This window comes from Crinia signifera, chromosome 5 (assembly GCF_055691185.1).
Source record: "Crinia signifera chromosome 5, ASM5569118v1, whole genome shotgun sequence".
In the NCBI taxonomy this organism is placed as follows: Eukaryota; Metazoa; Chordata; class Amphibia; order Anura; family Myobatrachidae; genus Crinia; species Crinia signifera.
This window is the reverse complement of record NC_139221.1, coordinates 292,600,860-292,615,472: the sequence shown is the minus strand read 5'-3', so window position 1 is coordinate 292,615,472 and position 14,613 is coordinate 292,600,860. Positions and strand designations below refer to the sequence as shown.

Below are 14,613 nucleotides of genomic sequence, written 5' to 3'. Positions count from 1 at the left end.
GGTAAAACGTAACTAAGGGCCTTATTCTGATCGGTGCGGATATTCCCGCATGCGGACGGACCGCCGATGTTGATCGTCTGCGCATGTGCAGAGGTCACTCTGCGCATGTGCAGGCGATTTCGCCGCACGGATTCTTTATACGCCGCACAGGGGGCGTAGAGGGGCGTGAGGGGCTACTTAGCCTCATTACCCTATGCATACGCCCCGCGTTTCATGGGCGTTCCCATGCAAACGCGGGGCGTATGCATGGTAATGAGGCCGTGACGCGTGGGTACGGGGCGGGCATCTGACATCGCCGGATGTCAGCTGCCCGCCCCCATACATGATTTCACACGGACAAGTGTCCGTGTGGTCTTGTGTGGCGGGACCTGGTGGAGCGTGCGGCCCTGCATTCGATGTTCGGCGACCATCGAATGCAGGGGCTGCTCCCAAGATGGAGGAGGCGTATCCCCGTCCAATTTCATGCGGATCGCCACATATCCGCGTACGGACGGCAGGTGGCGATCCGTATGGAAGGCGGGGATTCGCCTGCACGGTCGCGGCCGCATATTCTGATCGGGCCGCACCGATCAGAATAAGGCCCTAAATGTCATTTGCATCATATTTATATAGTTACATAGTAGTTTAGGTTGAAAAAAAGATGTCCATCAAGTTCAACCTTTTTACAGGAACAGTTAGAGGGTATGCTCTAGATCTTATATCCCTTTTTGGAATTAATCATTTTGGTTACCATAGGATTAAGTTTTGATTATTGGTTATATCCCTGGATATTTTTTTTTTTTTTTTTTAAATAACTTAGATGCTTGTCTAACCTTATTTTAAATGTAGTAATGTGTCTGCCGACATCAGCTTTTCAGGAAGAGAGTTCCATAACTTTACTGCCCTGACCGTAACAAAGCTTTCCTTCTAAGGGTGTGAAATCTTCTCTGCTCCAAACTCAGTGCATGCCCTTGGGTCCTAGTAATATTATTATTATTACTACAGAAAATTATAAGCATTTAAGTCATTTGCGGTGCAGTTTATTAAATGTAATTTATAGAACAAACAATCTAAACAGTTCCTCTGTGAAAGGGATCCGGGGAATTCCAGCTTCACAACTTGGTCCCGTCATGTTTACCAGGACGCTGACATCCAGGAGATAAACGATTACAAGTTTATCACTTCATTTTCTTTCATTCTGTCAGAAGGTGGAGGTGGCAGTGGGGGGATTCCTCCCAAATCTTCGTCAGTGTCTGAAACCACCTGCAATTCTAAAATAATAAACCGTTACATTTTATTGCAGCGGGATAATCCGCCTGTCAGTCTTCTGCACATTCTATCTGATTAGTACAACCCCTTGTTGAGTAGGGTTTATGTGGACATGCTCTCCCTGCATGCCTTAGTACCAACTAAAAGGATTAACGGTTTATACACTGGGCAAAAATAAAAGCTGAATCAATGATGGCTTCCTAACAGAAGCTAATCCATAATAACAGTGCTATTATTGTCAGTGAAGGTCTTATTAGCACAGTGACTGTGTGAAATATTAACATATGAAATGATTCCACACACATAGACTGTGTTTCTGGTTTTCTATGTACAATATGGTAGAGTGGTCCTGAGAACACAGGGAAAGTAATGTAGAAACACAAAACATAATGATGTTCATAGACAGGACAAGCACAGATATGGTTGTGGCAGTCTAGTTTGTTGTATTACAATAAAAAACACAGCAATGATGAAGAGAAGAGATGCACCCAGGGCAGGTCTTACACAAAAGCCCTATAACGCAGCACGGACTGTGTAATGGTTAGCATTACTGCCTCATAGCACTGGTGTCATGGGTTTAATTCCCACCACGGCCCTGTGTAGAGTTTGTATATTCTCCTTGTGCTTGAGTGGGTTTCCTCTGGGTACTCCGGTTTCTTCCCGCAATACAAAAATATACTGGTGGTTTAATTGGCTCCCAACAAAAATTAACCCTAGAATGTCTGTGTGCACGTGTGGTAGGGAATATAGATTGTAAGCTCCACTGGGGCAGGGACCGATGTGAATGTTCAAATATTCTCTGTACAGCGCTGCGGAATATGTGTGCGATATAATATACAAAGAAGAGTAATGGTCGGCTTCGTTCAAATGCTTTATTATATGCTACATTATTCATAATGGCCATGCTAACCAGGCTGCTTTCCTGTGCTAATCAGAGATCCATAGAACCACTTAAAAAACACTTGCCCCTCTTAATGGTCATTCTTTGTCCCCCTCACCCCCACTTACTATTATACTCCCCCCCAAAAACTGTTTTTGGACCCCATCTCTCTCTATGCACCAGATGCACTAAGCTTCAAAAGTGATAAAATGGAGAGTGATAAACAGCCAGCCAATCAGCTCCTATCTGACATTTTTCAAACACAGTTTGTAACATGGCAGGGAGGAGCTGATTGGCTGGCTGTTTATCACTCTCCATATTATCACTTTTGAAGCTTAGTGCATCTGGCCCTCTGTCCTTTCACATATGTAATTGTCTAGTGGACATCCAAGCACTTTCTGAAACTCAAAACACACCCAACCTATTTTGCTCTGGGACCCCATCAGACAATAAATATTATTACATGACCCCAGCCAGTTACCGCAGAATGGCAACCACACACAAGCACATGCACGGCAGCATTGTGGAGTCACAAAACAAAAGTGAAGCGACCACTAAACTGATCACTTAATTTCTTACACAATTGCAGAGCTGCCTGATGACCCCTCAGATCTCCTTGGATCACTGACTGAGAGATCATAGAAGTCAGCAACATGAAGTTGCGACCCCATGCTGGGATGGTCGTGACCCAATATGGGGTCAGGACCCACAGTTTGAGAACCACTGATCTATACTATGCTGCCCCACTAATCTGGAACTCACACTCTTGTTTTATTGGACAGGAGTGATTCCATGGTTCTACACTGTGGCTGCAACTAGACGGAGAAATTTAATTGTTGCTCCTCGAATAGCTGCTGTAGGATACATTGCAGCTTGAAGTCTCCTTTAGTGGTGAGCTGAAATGTGCAATAAGTTGGCACTTTAGGCAACCAAACGGGAGTTTGGATGCCCCAAGCAGTATTTTGGATGGGTTTAGCCACCTTGCACAGTTTATTCTGGTACTAATGGGTGTGTACTTGCAGAATTCCTGCCCATGGGGAAGAGGGGAGGGGGAATAACTGAATTGCTCCGATGTGTGCCCTTTACATTAAGGAACCGACAAAACAATTAAACTTCATAAAGCCTTCGTTCCTCCTCATAACTTTATAGCCAGCCCATCTCCCACTATCTTATATCCTAGTTCATCATCCTGGGTAACCCTGCCTGGTGGACTGTAAGCCCTCACTGACAGGGCCCTCTTCCCTCCTAGCACCATCACTGCCACCAGTTTTTTATTAGCTATAGGGAGCGGCGGTACCCTTCCATTCCTACATACTCCACCCTGCTGTTTGGTTGCATCAGTATGTTAATTCTAGCTTATCCAATATACTTATGTATTATTTGCATTAAACATCTCTCTATGGTGCAGAAGACGCCTTGTGGGGCCATAAAACGTAAAGATAATACAAAATAAATATATTTTAGCAGTAGTTTAAAATTGTTGCTGCTTTTTTCACCGGTAGGCAACACTTAAAGCTAAATTTACTAAGATGGGAATTCTATTGAAGACGGTAGGTTGCCCATAGCAACCAACCAGAGTCTACTTCTCATATATTCAGCCCCTCCTAGAATATAATAGCTAGAAACTGATTGGTTGCTACAGGCAACATAACATTTTTAACTAAAAAGAGTAGTACGTATAATTAATAAATATCTTCAAATGCCGGTGGTTTTATCTCACTGTGGTATATAAGCCAGGATGATGCTTAAATCACAAACAATTATGTGGCTTGAAGCCAAAAGAGCTGCAGCAATTGGTACAAATAGTCAATAACCAGGCGTAAAAACCTTTGATGAATTCTGTCCGAGTTTGCTCTATTGACTTAACATTGAGGGACAATAAGTCAGCGTCTAGACAGGTCTCTTGCTGTGATCAACAGTAATTGTCCAATGAATAAGGAAGGAAAATAGAACTATAACTACATATTAAAATAAACAAATAGTGTACTGTAGTAATAAAAAGCCCTAACAAACATCCAAGCTGCAATAAAAGTCAATTTATATTTGATAAAAAGGGGAAAAAAAACACAAAACAAATGCAAAAAATAAATAGAAAACAAAAAAAGAATATAAACAGCAAAGAGTATTTCTCTTCCTAAAGCTCAGCTTGATATTTTTAGCTAGATCTATGAATATTAGATCTTTATAATGATTTGAACTACACATAATGATTTCCGAGAACATCTTCTAAATGGTATAGATTTTGTTTTGAAATTGTTCTAAGTAATGGCAATAATAAATTTGACTACAAAACAACATGACAAAGTATATAATAAGAAATACAATATGCTATTAGGGCATCAATTACTAAGCAAAAAATCTTTTTTTTTAAATAAAAATTAAACAGAAACTAACAATATCTATCTATCTCAGTGATAAATAGAATAAAATATACATCTTATTGCGGAGAGATTATATATGACCCTGGGCCAATATTACAGGGGCAGCCGCCAAGCACCATCAGGCTGACGGCATTTCACAGGTAATACAATTTAGAAAGAAACACTTCCATGTTTTCTGTGCTAACAATGTGAATTTTAGTAAACTACCATAAATTGCAATTGAAAAGCGCTGATCTTACCATCCCCAGTCATTTTTTATACTGATCAAATGAATGCAGATACTCCCACTTGGGAGGGGCAACATGACATTTCATTCGCCTCTTGTATACAGGTCACAGACCTTTCACAGACCCTAAAGGCAGTGGGAGTGAGTGCTTTTGCTAAACCGTGTAACCAAATCAAGCCAATGGTTACCCCTTTTCAATCCCACTGGCCTGCACAATGCTTTTCACATAGCAGCACACTGGCTCTGAAAGAATTGGTCAGCCAGTATCTTATTCTCTTTCAAGTAACAGACTTCTTAAAGCAATAATCTATCCAACAGGAGTCTGGGGCTAAACTAAAACTACAAACGCAAACACAACATAAACTAGATGATATCATAAAATTCCACGTAATTCATTACGTTGGTCCGATGTGGTTTTGTTTGAATCCGAAGACACAAAGACACTACAAGACTGCCCTGGAGATGACCTATTGCTTTCTAGTCGCTTAAGCACATCAGAAATTCCATTGTTACGTTTGATTAATTGAAACTGATAAGTTACCATGAATAAAGATTGTTTTTCTGTTTAATGCGGTGGGACTGATTTGGTAAATGCTTATTCATGTAACTATGCAGGGCAGCATATGGGCCGAGGTGCATTCAGTATTGCGAACATATACAATGTATTATGCTTGTATGGCCACGGCCAAAAAGCCTTTTCTGCTCCTAATGGTGAAGTGTGAATGAAAAAAAAAAACTCCATTTAAAGAGTCACTAGTATCATTACACGGGCTGACAATGTGTGCATGACTGTGTCTGCCTTTCTATGAATAAGGGACAGGGAAGGGGTGGACAAAAAAACCCCCAAAACTTTAAAAGTACATGTCAATAAAAGTTCTCTTGTGGATTTAATACACCAGACAAAGGAAATGTGATTCAATGGCTAGCTGCTTCATAAAGTGGGCATATTTAGTAAATCTCATGTCATGTGTCAGATTAGTCCGATTAACTCATCATATATACGAAAGGAAATAATTAAAGTGGCGTAAGGGCTCTGTCCACTAACATGCTTATACATTCATTTCCTATAATTACATTTGGGGCTCCTTCATCTATATACATTTAGCGGGACCAACAACTGACTATATAAAAAGCTAAGAGGTAACAGGACAGCCCTTCTTCTTGGCCAAACACACGAGATGATGTCATTTATAGGGCCCTACAAATCTGTATAAACAGAAAACTAGAAGCAGCATGTTTGAAAGTCAAAATGATGTAACAAAGTAGTGTTGTATCAATACAATACAATAAGATACGTACACTTAGATTATCATAATTAATTGCTTAAATAACAGCCAGAAAGTAAGGGCTGAAGGATGCAATTAACCCTTTGAGTGCCAAATTAAATTTGTCAAAATTGGTGTGAAAATTGCCAAGCAAACAATTTTTATTCATCATAATGGCCTGTAGTGTTTACCTTATATAAGAAATATAATCTTTCTAAACACATTTTTTATTTGCATTTATATAACAAATGTGAGCGACGCTGGCATATTTAGCCGATATTTTGCACATCTACCACAGAGATGTTGACACTCGAAGGGTTAATAAACCAGAATAAAACAAAATAGGGCCTGTTCAGAAAATTATATTAGCCGGTTGAAAATGATCGCTGGTTTTCACCTTCTGTATTCTGCCGTATTTATATACAAACACTGGGCGGTACATAGCCACAGGGGCCTAATTCAGATCTGAACACTGTTGAGCGAATTTGCACAGCACCCAGTTATCGATGAACTGTGCATGAGTGTGGGCCACAATGGTGGATTTCACTATAGCCGGGCGGCGTCTAAATGATTGCTGGTGAATTTGCTCAGCAGCAATCAGATCTGAATTAGGCACCAAGTGGCTGCAGCGAATTCGCTCAGCAGCAATCAGGTCTGAATTAGGCACCAAGTGAGAACTAGCCTGCGTAGGGCTGTATTGCCATTTGTTGCATATACTTTTAGCCCAATATGCATGAGCCTAGCCAACCATGCTACTCTCACCACTATACCTATGTATGTATTTATGTGGCCCAGGCCTCCAGAGTGGACATGGCCACACCCCCTAAATTTAGCCACTCCCCATTCTGTACCTGGGTCCCATAGTTGTCCAAATGGCCCTGGCTGTCTATCGTTTACCCCGGTCAAATTTGTCTGGTCACACAAGAGACAGTTCAGCTGAAATACACTGTGCTGCTGGCTGGACCCTTTTATCTGTCGTTAGCCAAGAATAGACTTGTCAATAGCTTGCACAGACAGGAAAGATAGTTATTCAAAAAAGGGAGGGGGGAGAAAGGGGAAAAGAGAGGTATGTCCGCACTGGTCAGTGGTTTAGAGCCACTGTTGTCCTGGATAGGGGATAGTGTTGTCTGTCTGTAAGAAAACTGGTGATTATTCCTAAATTGAATATATTGGTCCTAGACAATCATCCAATTTTTAAATTTGATGTGTCTGTTTATTGGACCACCAGTGGTGCCCCCTGAGTATGAGCCGTATTAATGAAAACACAGATTCCAAGGGAGGAAAGAAGAGAGGAAAGATATACTCTTGGTGGGGGCACTCTTATCTTGTTGACAGGGTTTACGCTTTTATTGCTGTGGTTAAAATATAGCTTTTATTATCATTATTTAAAAATTATGACCCATGATTAAGTATTCCTACTCCTTGCAGCGCTATGCAAAATATTTCTTTGGTATGGGGTGTATGTCAGACTTAAATTGTCTGATGGCTGTGGAAAGAGAAATAATTTTCATGCATTTGAAACTACAGTGATCCTCATATATCCCATAATTGTTCTACCACTGTGTTGGTAATGGTTTGGGAGAGATAATCATAGGTCACTTTATAAGGATCGCATGAAAAAAATAAAAATTGAAAAAAGTAAAAAAAGGGTTGACACAAAATGTCGACAAAAATTTATATATAGGAAACACAATGGATTCTCTTTCATTGACAGGTATGACCTCAATCAAGCCGGCGGATGTTGATATATAGCCTGGTCTCCCAGCCCTCCCTCTGAAAAATAGCTAGTATGCTGTATGATTAATATGCAGGTATGATCTGTTATAAGAGAGAGGAGAGGTCCGCTGGACGTATCCAGCGGTTACCTTGCTGCCGGAGATCGTTTGGTGGGAGCTGGGAGCCACGAGTAGCCGCCGTGCTGGTCCGTCCCCGTCTGTCAGCTGTGCGCCGGTCACGTGAGTGCACCACGTGATCGGCAATCCGACTTATTCACTCACAGCCCTGATCACCTCATTATCCTCTTACCACTGCACACAAGTATATTCACACCAGATATCTTATAATGTAATAGGACCCAAGGCAAACTAATAATCACAAATAATAAAGAAATATCACACAGCAGAGCCTGGCTATTTATTCACTCACAGCCCCCGTCACCACATCATCCGCTTACCACTGTATATATGTATATCCACACCCTGTATAATACATAGTCACAATTAATCTCACTAGGTGCACATTATTAGGAGACCTGGGAGACACATAAATATGTACATAACCTACTGTGTTTGATCCACCAATATACCCAAACAAGAACTTGTGCGAATAACTTCTTCTTTTAACAAAGACTCTTTTTTAACTACCCTTATAAAAAAGGAAATTTCCCTTTAAACCTTAAACCCTATGTCCAGCTACCACAGGACGGAATAGATCAACATGGTATATCTCAAACCATAAGCTAATATCTTAAAAGGTGTTCGAGCAATGTGGGGTTAATAATTTAACCACCACAGACAACATAAACATTGAATCCTCAAACTCTCTGCAAAAAAACAGCACACGGCAACTTAGAATGACAGCTAGTATTCATCACACAGCACGAGTGATGTTACCATTGGCTGAGGCAACCAAGCCCCCACTCCTCAATGGCTAATCATTGCAGCCATAACAGTGGACAACAACAGCCATCAATCAACCTAATAGGCCCCTGATTGGTTGCCACGTACCATATCTAAGAGGATTCCCCCACACACAGCCACACCTCCCGTGAACAAGCGCTCAGCGAAACGTACGTCGGATTGCCGATCACGTGGTGCACTCACGTGACCGGCGCACAGCTGACAGACGGGGACGGACCAGCACGGCGGCTACTCGTGGCTCCCAGCTCCCACCAAACGATCTCCGCCAGCAAGGTAACCGCTGGATACGTCCAGCGGACCTCTCCTCTCTCTTATAACAGATCATACCTGCATATTAATCATACAGCATACTAGCTATTTTTCAGAGGGAGGGCTGGGAGACCAGGCTATATATCAACATCCGCCGGCTTGATTGAGGTCATACCTGTCAATGAAAGAGAATCCATTGTGTTTCCTATATATAAATTTTTGTCGACATTTTGTGTCAACCCTTTTTTTACTTTTTTCAATTTTTATTTTTTTCATGCGATCCTTATAAAGTGACCTATGATTATCTCTCCCAAACCATTACCAACACAGTGGTAGAACAATTATGGGATATATGAGGATCACTGTAGTATCAAATGCATGAAAATTATTTCTCTTTCCACAGCCATCAGACAATTTAAGTCTGACATACACCCCATACCAAAGAAATATTTTGCATAGCGCTGCAAGGAGTAGGAATACTTAATCATGGGTCATAATTTTTAAATAATGATAATAAAAGCTATATTTTAACCACAGCAATAAAAGCGTAAACCCTGTCAACAAGATAAGAGTGCCCCCACCAAGAGTATATCTTTCCTCTCTTCTTTCCTCCCTTGGAATCTGTGTTTTCATACAGACAGGAAAGACACAACTTTTGTTACAAAGCACACAGGTTACAGGGTAAACTAAGAAATACAGACTATAGATATATTCGAGGCCGCCATCCACTAGTGCGATTCGTCTATTTTTTATGTGATTCCGATGCATTGCTGCGACGGATCGCATGAAAAGTGTCACATTGCATGTCATATTCCTGTGATTGCGATACTAGATGTGTTTCCATGCACCTTGCATCCCAGATCCTACAGATCCAATGATCGTATGTGATCCAGACGCCAGGCAGCTGCTGGTTGAGTTGTCCGGGTACTGCATGCGACACCTTGCCCTAGTGCATTGGGGCCGTTACACTTTAAATGCCAGATTGCATTTCCAGGTTGAATAATGAGCCCACACAAAAGGCGATGATGGTCATCATTCAATGCAGTCCTCCTTCAGCTCTGATTTAGATTAATAGGTGCCAACATATTGTTCATCACTTATGATAATGACAATTACAGCAGTGTTCAGACAGCTTTATGTACATTAAGGGGGCTCCTAATTCAGACATGCACCCAAATACCTGCGCAGCTGAGAGTCCGTGTGCAGCGGCTATGCAACAATAAGTGATGCATATAACCAAGACTTGTATTACGAGATCCGCAGATTGCATAGGAAGACATGGTAGGCGGTCATTGGTCATTAGGTCTAAACCACTATTGGTCAACATGCAAAAGGTCGACACATCAAACGGTGGACACAAGCAAAATGCAGTCATGGAAAAAGGTTGACATGTTTTTCAAGGTTTTTTTTTATCTGACTTGTTTATACTTTGCCATCCCCGTAGGCATAGAGGGAGAATGGGTACTTGTGTATTTTGGCGGCGCCCCCGATGTCCGTCGTACGATGAACGGATCGCATCGCATGCCATGCACCCGATGGCATACGATGCGATGCAACGCGATTTTGACCCCCTATACGATTAAAAATCGTATAAGCACCCTAAAGCAGGCATGTCCAACGTTGGCCCTCCAGATGTTGTGAAACTACACATCCCAGCATGCTTTGCCACAGTTTTGCTATTAGAGAAGGCTAAAACTATTGCAAAGCATGCTGGGATGTGTAGTTTCAAAACATCTGGAGGGCCAACTTTGGACATGCCTGCCCTAAAGGGTGCTTTTGAGCACCCTAATGGTTGCTTACAATGTTAAATGCACCCCCACGCCACCCCCCCACTATAAACATGAACCCGAAGCGTGGCGAGCGCAGCGAGCCCGCGAGGGGCGGCGGTACGCGTCCTACGACCTTTTCATACCCCCACTATCCACGTCGGCGTGGAGTTGAGAATAGAATAGTGTGGCGAGCGCAGCAATCCACCGAGCCCGAAGCGTGGCGAGCGGACGCGGATACCTTCACAGGTAAACGCGTCCCTTCGCGGGCTTCACAGGTATCCGCGTCCCCTCGCGGGGCTCGCCACGCTTCAGGCTCAGTGGCTCGCTGCGCTCGCCACACTATTCTATTCTCAACTCCACGCCGACGTGGATAGTGGGGGTATGAAAAGGTCGTAGGACGCGTACCGCCGCCCCTCGCGGGGGTGCTTATACAATGTTTAATCGCAAGATGGTGAGCGTGAGGTCCGCGCAGTGGTTCAGGGGGTCTCACCACAGCTTCGTGACCCTGATCCGGTTCCTCTATTGCTGGGCGGAAGAGCTGACCAGCATCAAGTTTTGTGATCGCCAGCTCACCATTTCCCAAAAAACTGCCGTCCAGTATAACAACCTCATGAGGGAGGCCTGCACAGTGGACCTGCTGGCGCAGCCTCAGCAGCGGATCGGAGGAAGAGTAACATGGGACGGCTCCTGCCCCAGCAGTGGGTGTTCGGGGGCATCTCCAGGGAGACCGGGCAGTGCTTCATGACTGCGGTGGAGCGGCGGGATGCGGCCACCCTGATGGCTGCCATTGAGGCCCATGTTGAACCGGGCACCACCGTCTACACAGACTGTTGGAGGGCGTACAACACCCAGCAGCTCGAGCAGGCCGGTTACCTGCATGGGAAGGTCAATCACAAGTATAATTTCGTTGACCCGGACACTGGGGTGCACACCCAAAACATAGAGTGCCTGTGGGGCAGCTGTAAGTGGCGCAATAAGCGCCAAAGGGGGACCGCGCGCCATCACCTGGACTCGTACCTCCAGGAGTTCATGTGGAGGCAGAGTTCAGGTGCCCAGGACCCCTTCAAATGCATCCTTCATGCTCTGACCCTGCTCCCCCTGATCGAGAAGGATGATGACAGCGCCGAGCTGGCCAACTCCTCTGCAAGTGGTGGTGGTGACGAAGCACAAGCTCCTTCCTGTTCCTCTCACCAATCATGACTTTTTACTTAATATTGGACTGTTCTTTATGTTGATTACCTACATGTTCTTTGAATCATTTTTATCCTCAATTCTCACAAGTTAAATTTTAACTAAAAACCAGTTAACAGTTACCAAAAATGTTGTCATTACTGTCTCAGGTGTATGAGTGTGCAGGTGTGAATGTGTTCCTGAAACAGCACCACTATCCACGCCAACCCGAAGCGTGGCGAGCACAGAGAACCCTGCGAGGGGCGGCGGTACGCTTCCTCCGACTTTTTTCATACCCCCACTATCCACGTCGGCGTGGAGTTGATTTTCTAAAGTGCGGCGAGCGCAGCAAGCCCCGCGAGGGGACGCGGATACCTTCACAGCTATCCGCGTCCCCTCGCGGGCTTCACAGGTGTCCGCGTCCCCTCGCCACACTTTAGAAAATCAACTCCACGCCGACGTGGATAGTGGGGGTATAAAAAAAGTCGGAGGACACGTACCGCCGCCGCTCGCCACGCTTCGGGTTGGTGTGGATAGTGGAATTCACAAGGTCGACAGCTGTTGCGTCGACTAGTGGCATTGTGGACAGGTTTTAATAGTGTACCCCTAGACCCAGCTAAATTTAGATGCTTTAGCGTCTAAATTTAGATGTACCCCTAGACCCAACGAAAACCAAGTGCTTTAGCGTCTAAATTTAGATGCCCCACCACCTTAGCGGCTTGCAGGGAGCCTAGATTCAGACGCTTAAGCGTCTAAGTCCAGAAACCCCGGCTTCTTAGCGGCTAGCAGGTAGTCGGGTTTCAGACGCTTTAGCGCCTAAGTCCAGAAACCCCGGCTTCTTAGCGGCTAGCAGGTAGTCCGGGTTTCAGACGCTAAAGCGCCTAACTTTTAGCGTCTGCATGGGGGACACGACCCCTTTATAGCGGCTAGCAGGTAGTCGGGTTTCAGACGCTTTATTGTCTGAATCCTGACTCCCCCTTCTTAGCGGCTTGCAGATAGTCCGGGTTTCAGACGCTTTTGCGTCCAAATTTAGCGTCTGCATGGGGGACTCCCCCTTTGATAGCGGTGTGCCAGGGGGTGCCCGGAGTGTCCACTTTTACATGCCGCCGTTGTCAGCAGTGCGCAGGGCTGCCTATTTCCCTGTGGAACTACAAGTACCACAGTGACCTGTCAGCGCCTGGGCAGCGTGCTGCTGCTGCCGCCCGGTGCTACGCTGATAACGTAGCTGTCAATACGTAGCTTACAGCTAGAGCAGCACGCGCACAGTCAGACAGAGCTAGAGCGGCACGCGCATAGGTAAACAGAGCCTCTGGCAGGCTGCCAAGTTTCAGAGACAGAGTGTGCGGCGCCGTGAAACTACACAAGTACCCAATCTGGTGTAGAGATGGGCACACACCAAGGCCCTTATTCTGATCGGTGCGGCCCGATCAGAATATGCGGCCAGGACCGTGCAGGCGAATCCCCGCCTTCCATACGGATCGCCACCTCCGTCCGTACGCGGATATGTGGCGGTCCGCATGAAAGTGGACGGGGATACGCCTCCTGCATCTTGGGAGCAGCCCCTGCATTCGATGGTCGCCGAACATCGAATGCAGGGCCGCACGCTCCACCAGCTCCCGCCACCCTAGACCACACGGACACTTGTCTGTATGAAATCATGTATGGGGGCGGGCAGCTGACATCCGGCGATGTCAGATGCCCACCCCCTACACAAGCATCACGGCTTCATTACCATGCATACGCCCCGCGTTTGCATGGGAACGCCCATGAAACGCGGGGCGTATGCATAGGGTAATGAGGCAAAGTAGCCCCTCACGCCCCTCTCCGCCCCCTGTGCGGCGTCTAAAGAATAGGTACGGAGAAACCGCCTGCACATGCGCAGAGTGACCTCTGCACATGCGCAGTCGGAAACCATCGGCGGTCCGACCGCATGCGGAAAAATCTGCACAGAGCAGAATAAGTGAGGACACGACCCCGCAATGCAATGTAATGATACGTTGCATCAACCATACACACTACTAGGCTGTCGTATTGTTACATTGTAAATTGTTACTACAAAGCGTCTCCTTTGGAATCAGCACATCTAATGGGACAATGCAATGAATGCTGACCAGGACCGGGGGAGTACACACCATAAGACATGCATGATATATTGTGCCAGAACGATATATTGGACAATACATGGCATATTGGGGGGTTATTCCAGTTGATTCGCAAGGCTGCAAATTCGTGGCCTTGCGAGTCCACCAAACCCAGCCTTGCGAATGGTTGGCTGCCGCCACCCATTCGGAAGCGCGATCCGCACGCAGGGCAAGTGAATGGATGTTATGCAGTAATACAGATACTGAATTTATTTTTGTTGTATGATTCTCACCACTAATAACAGATTTTTAGAAAAAAAGAATCTGCAGCTATGCTAGTTACCCAGCGTGACTGCCGGAGATGTCCTCATCCCCCACCAGACAGACACACACATTATCAGGGGGAATGTGCTAAGAAAGAGAAAACAATGTAATCTGTGTGGATAATATGTGGGACTTCTGTGCATCAGATACTGCTGTTTGAGCTTTCTTCTGCTGACAAGCTGGTAAAAGATCACTGTTACTTTAAGAGCTTTATCTTTGGGATTCGTGTCTTTTCTGCTCATTAAGAAGGGTCTTAATGATTACTGTGTCAATACTTCCAAATTACAGGACTGTGAGAAAGGTCTTCCTGAGTACATAGATGCAATAGAAGCTTGTTAAACAGTCATCCAGTACAACTTCTGTCCTGAAGAAGGGATCGCT

The 14,613-nt window shown here is 44.9% G+C and overlaps 1 protein-coding gene across 1 annotated transcript in view; it reads right to left on the bottom strand.

Moving 5' to 3' along the window:
- Nucleotides 1-1,003: 1,003 nt before the first annotated feature.
- The window catches only part of C5H10orf67 (chromosome 5 C10orf67 homolog), a 137,599-nt gene continuing 123,989 nt past the window's right edge, over nt 1,004-14,613 (bottom strand). The window contains exon 16 of the mRNA XM_083189281.1: nt 1,004-1,250. Coding sequence (XP_083045407.1) covers nt 1,147-1,250 — 104 coding nt within the window. The 3' untranslated portion in view covers nt 1,004-1,146. The remainder of the gene's footprint in view (nt 1,251-14,613) is intronic.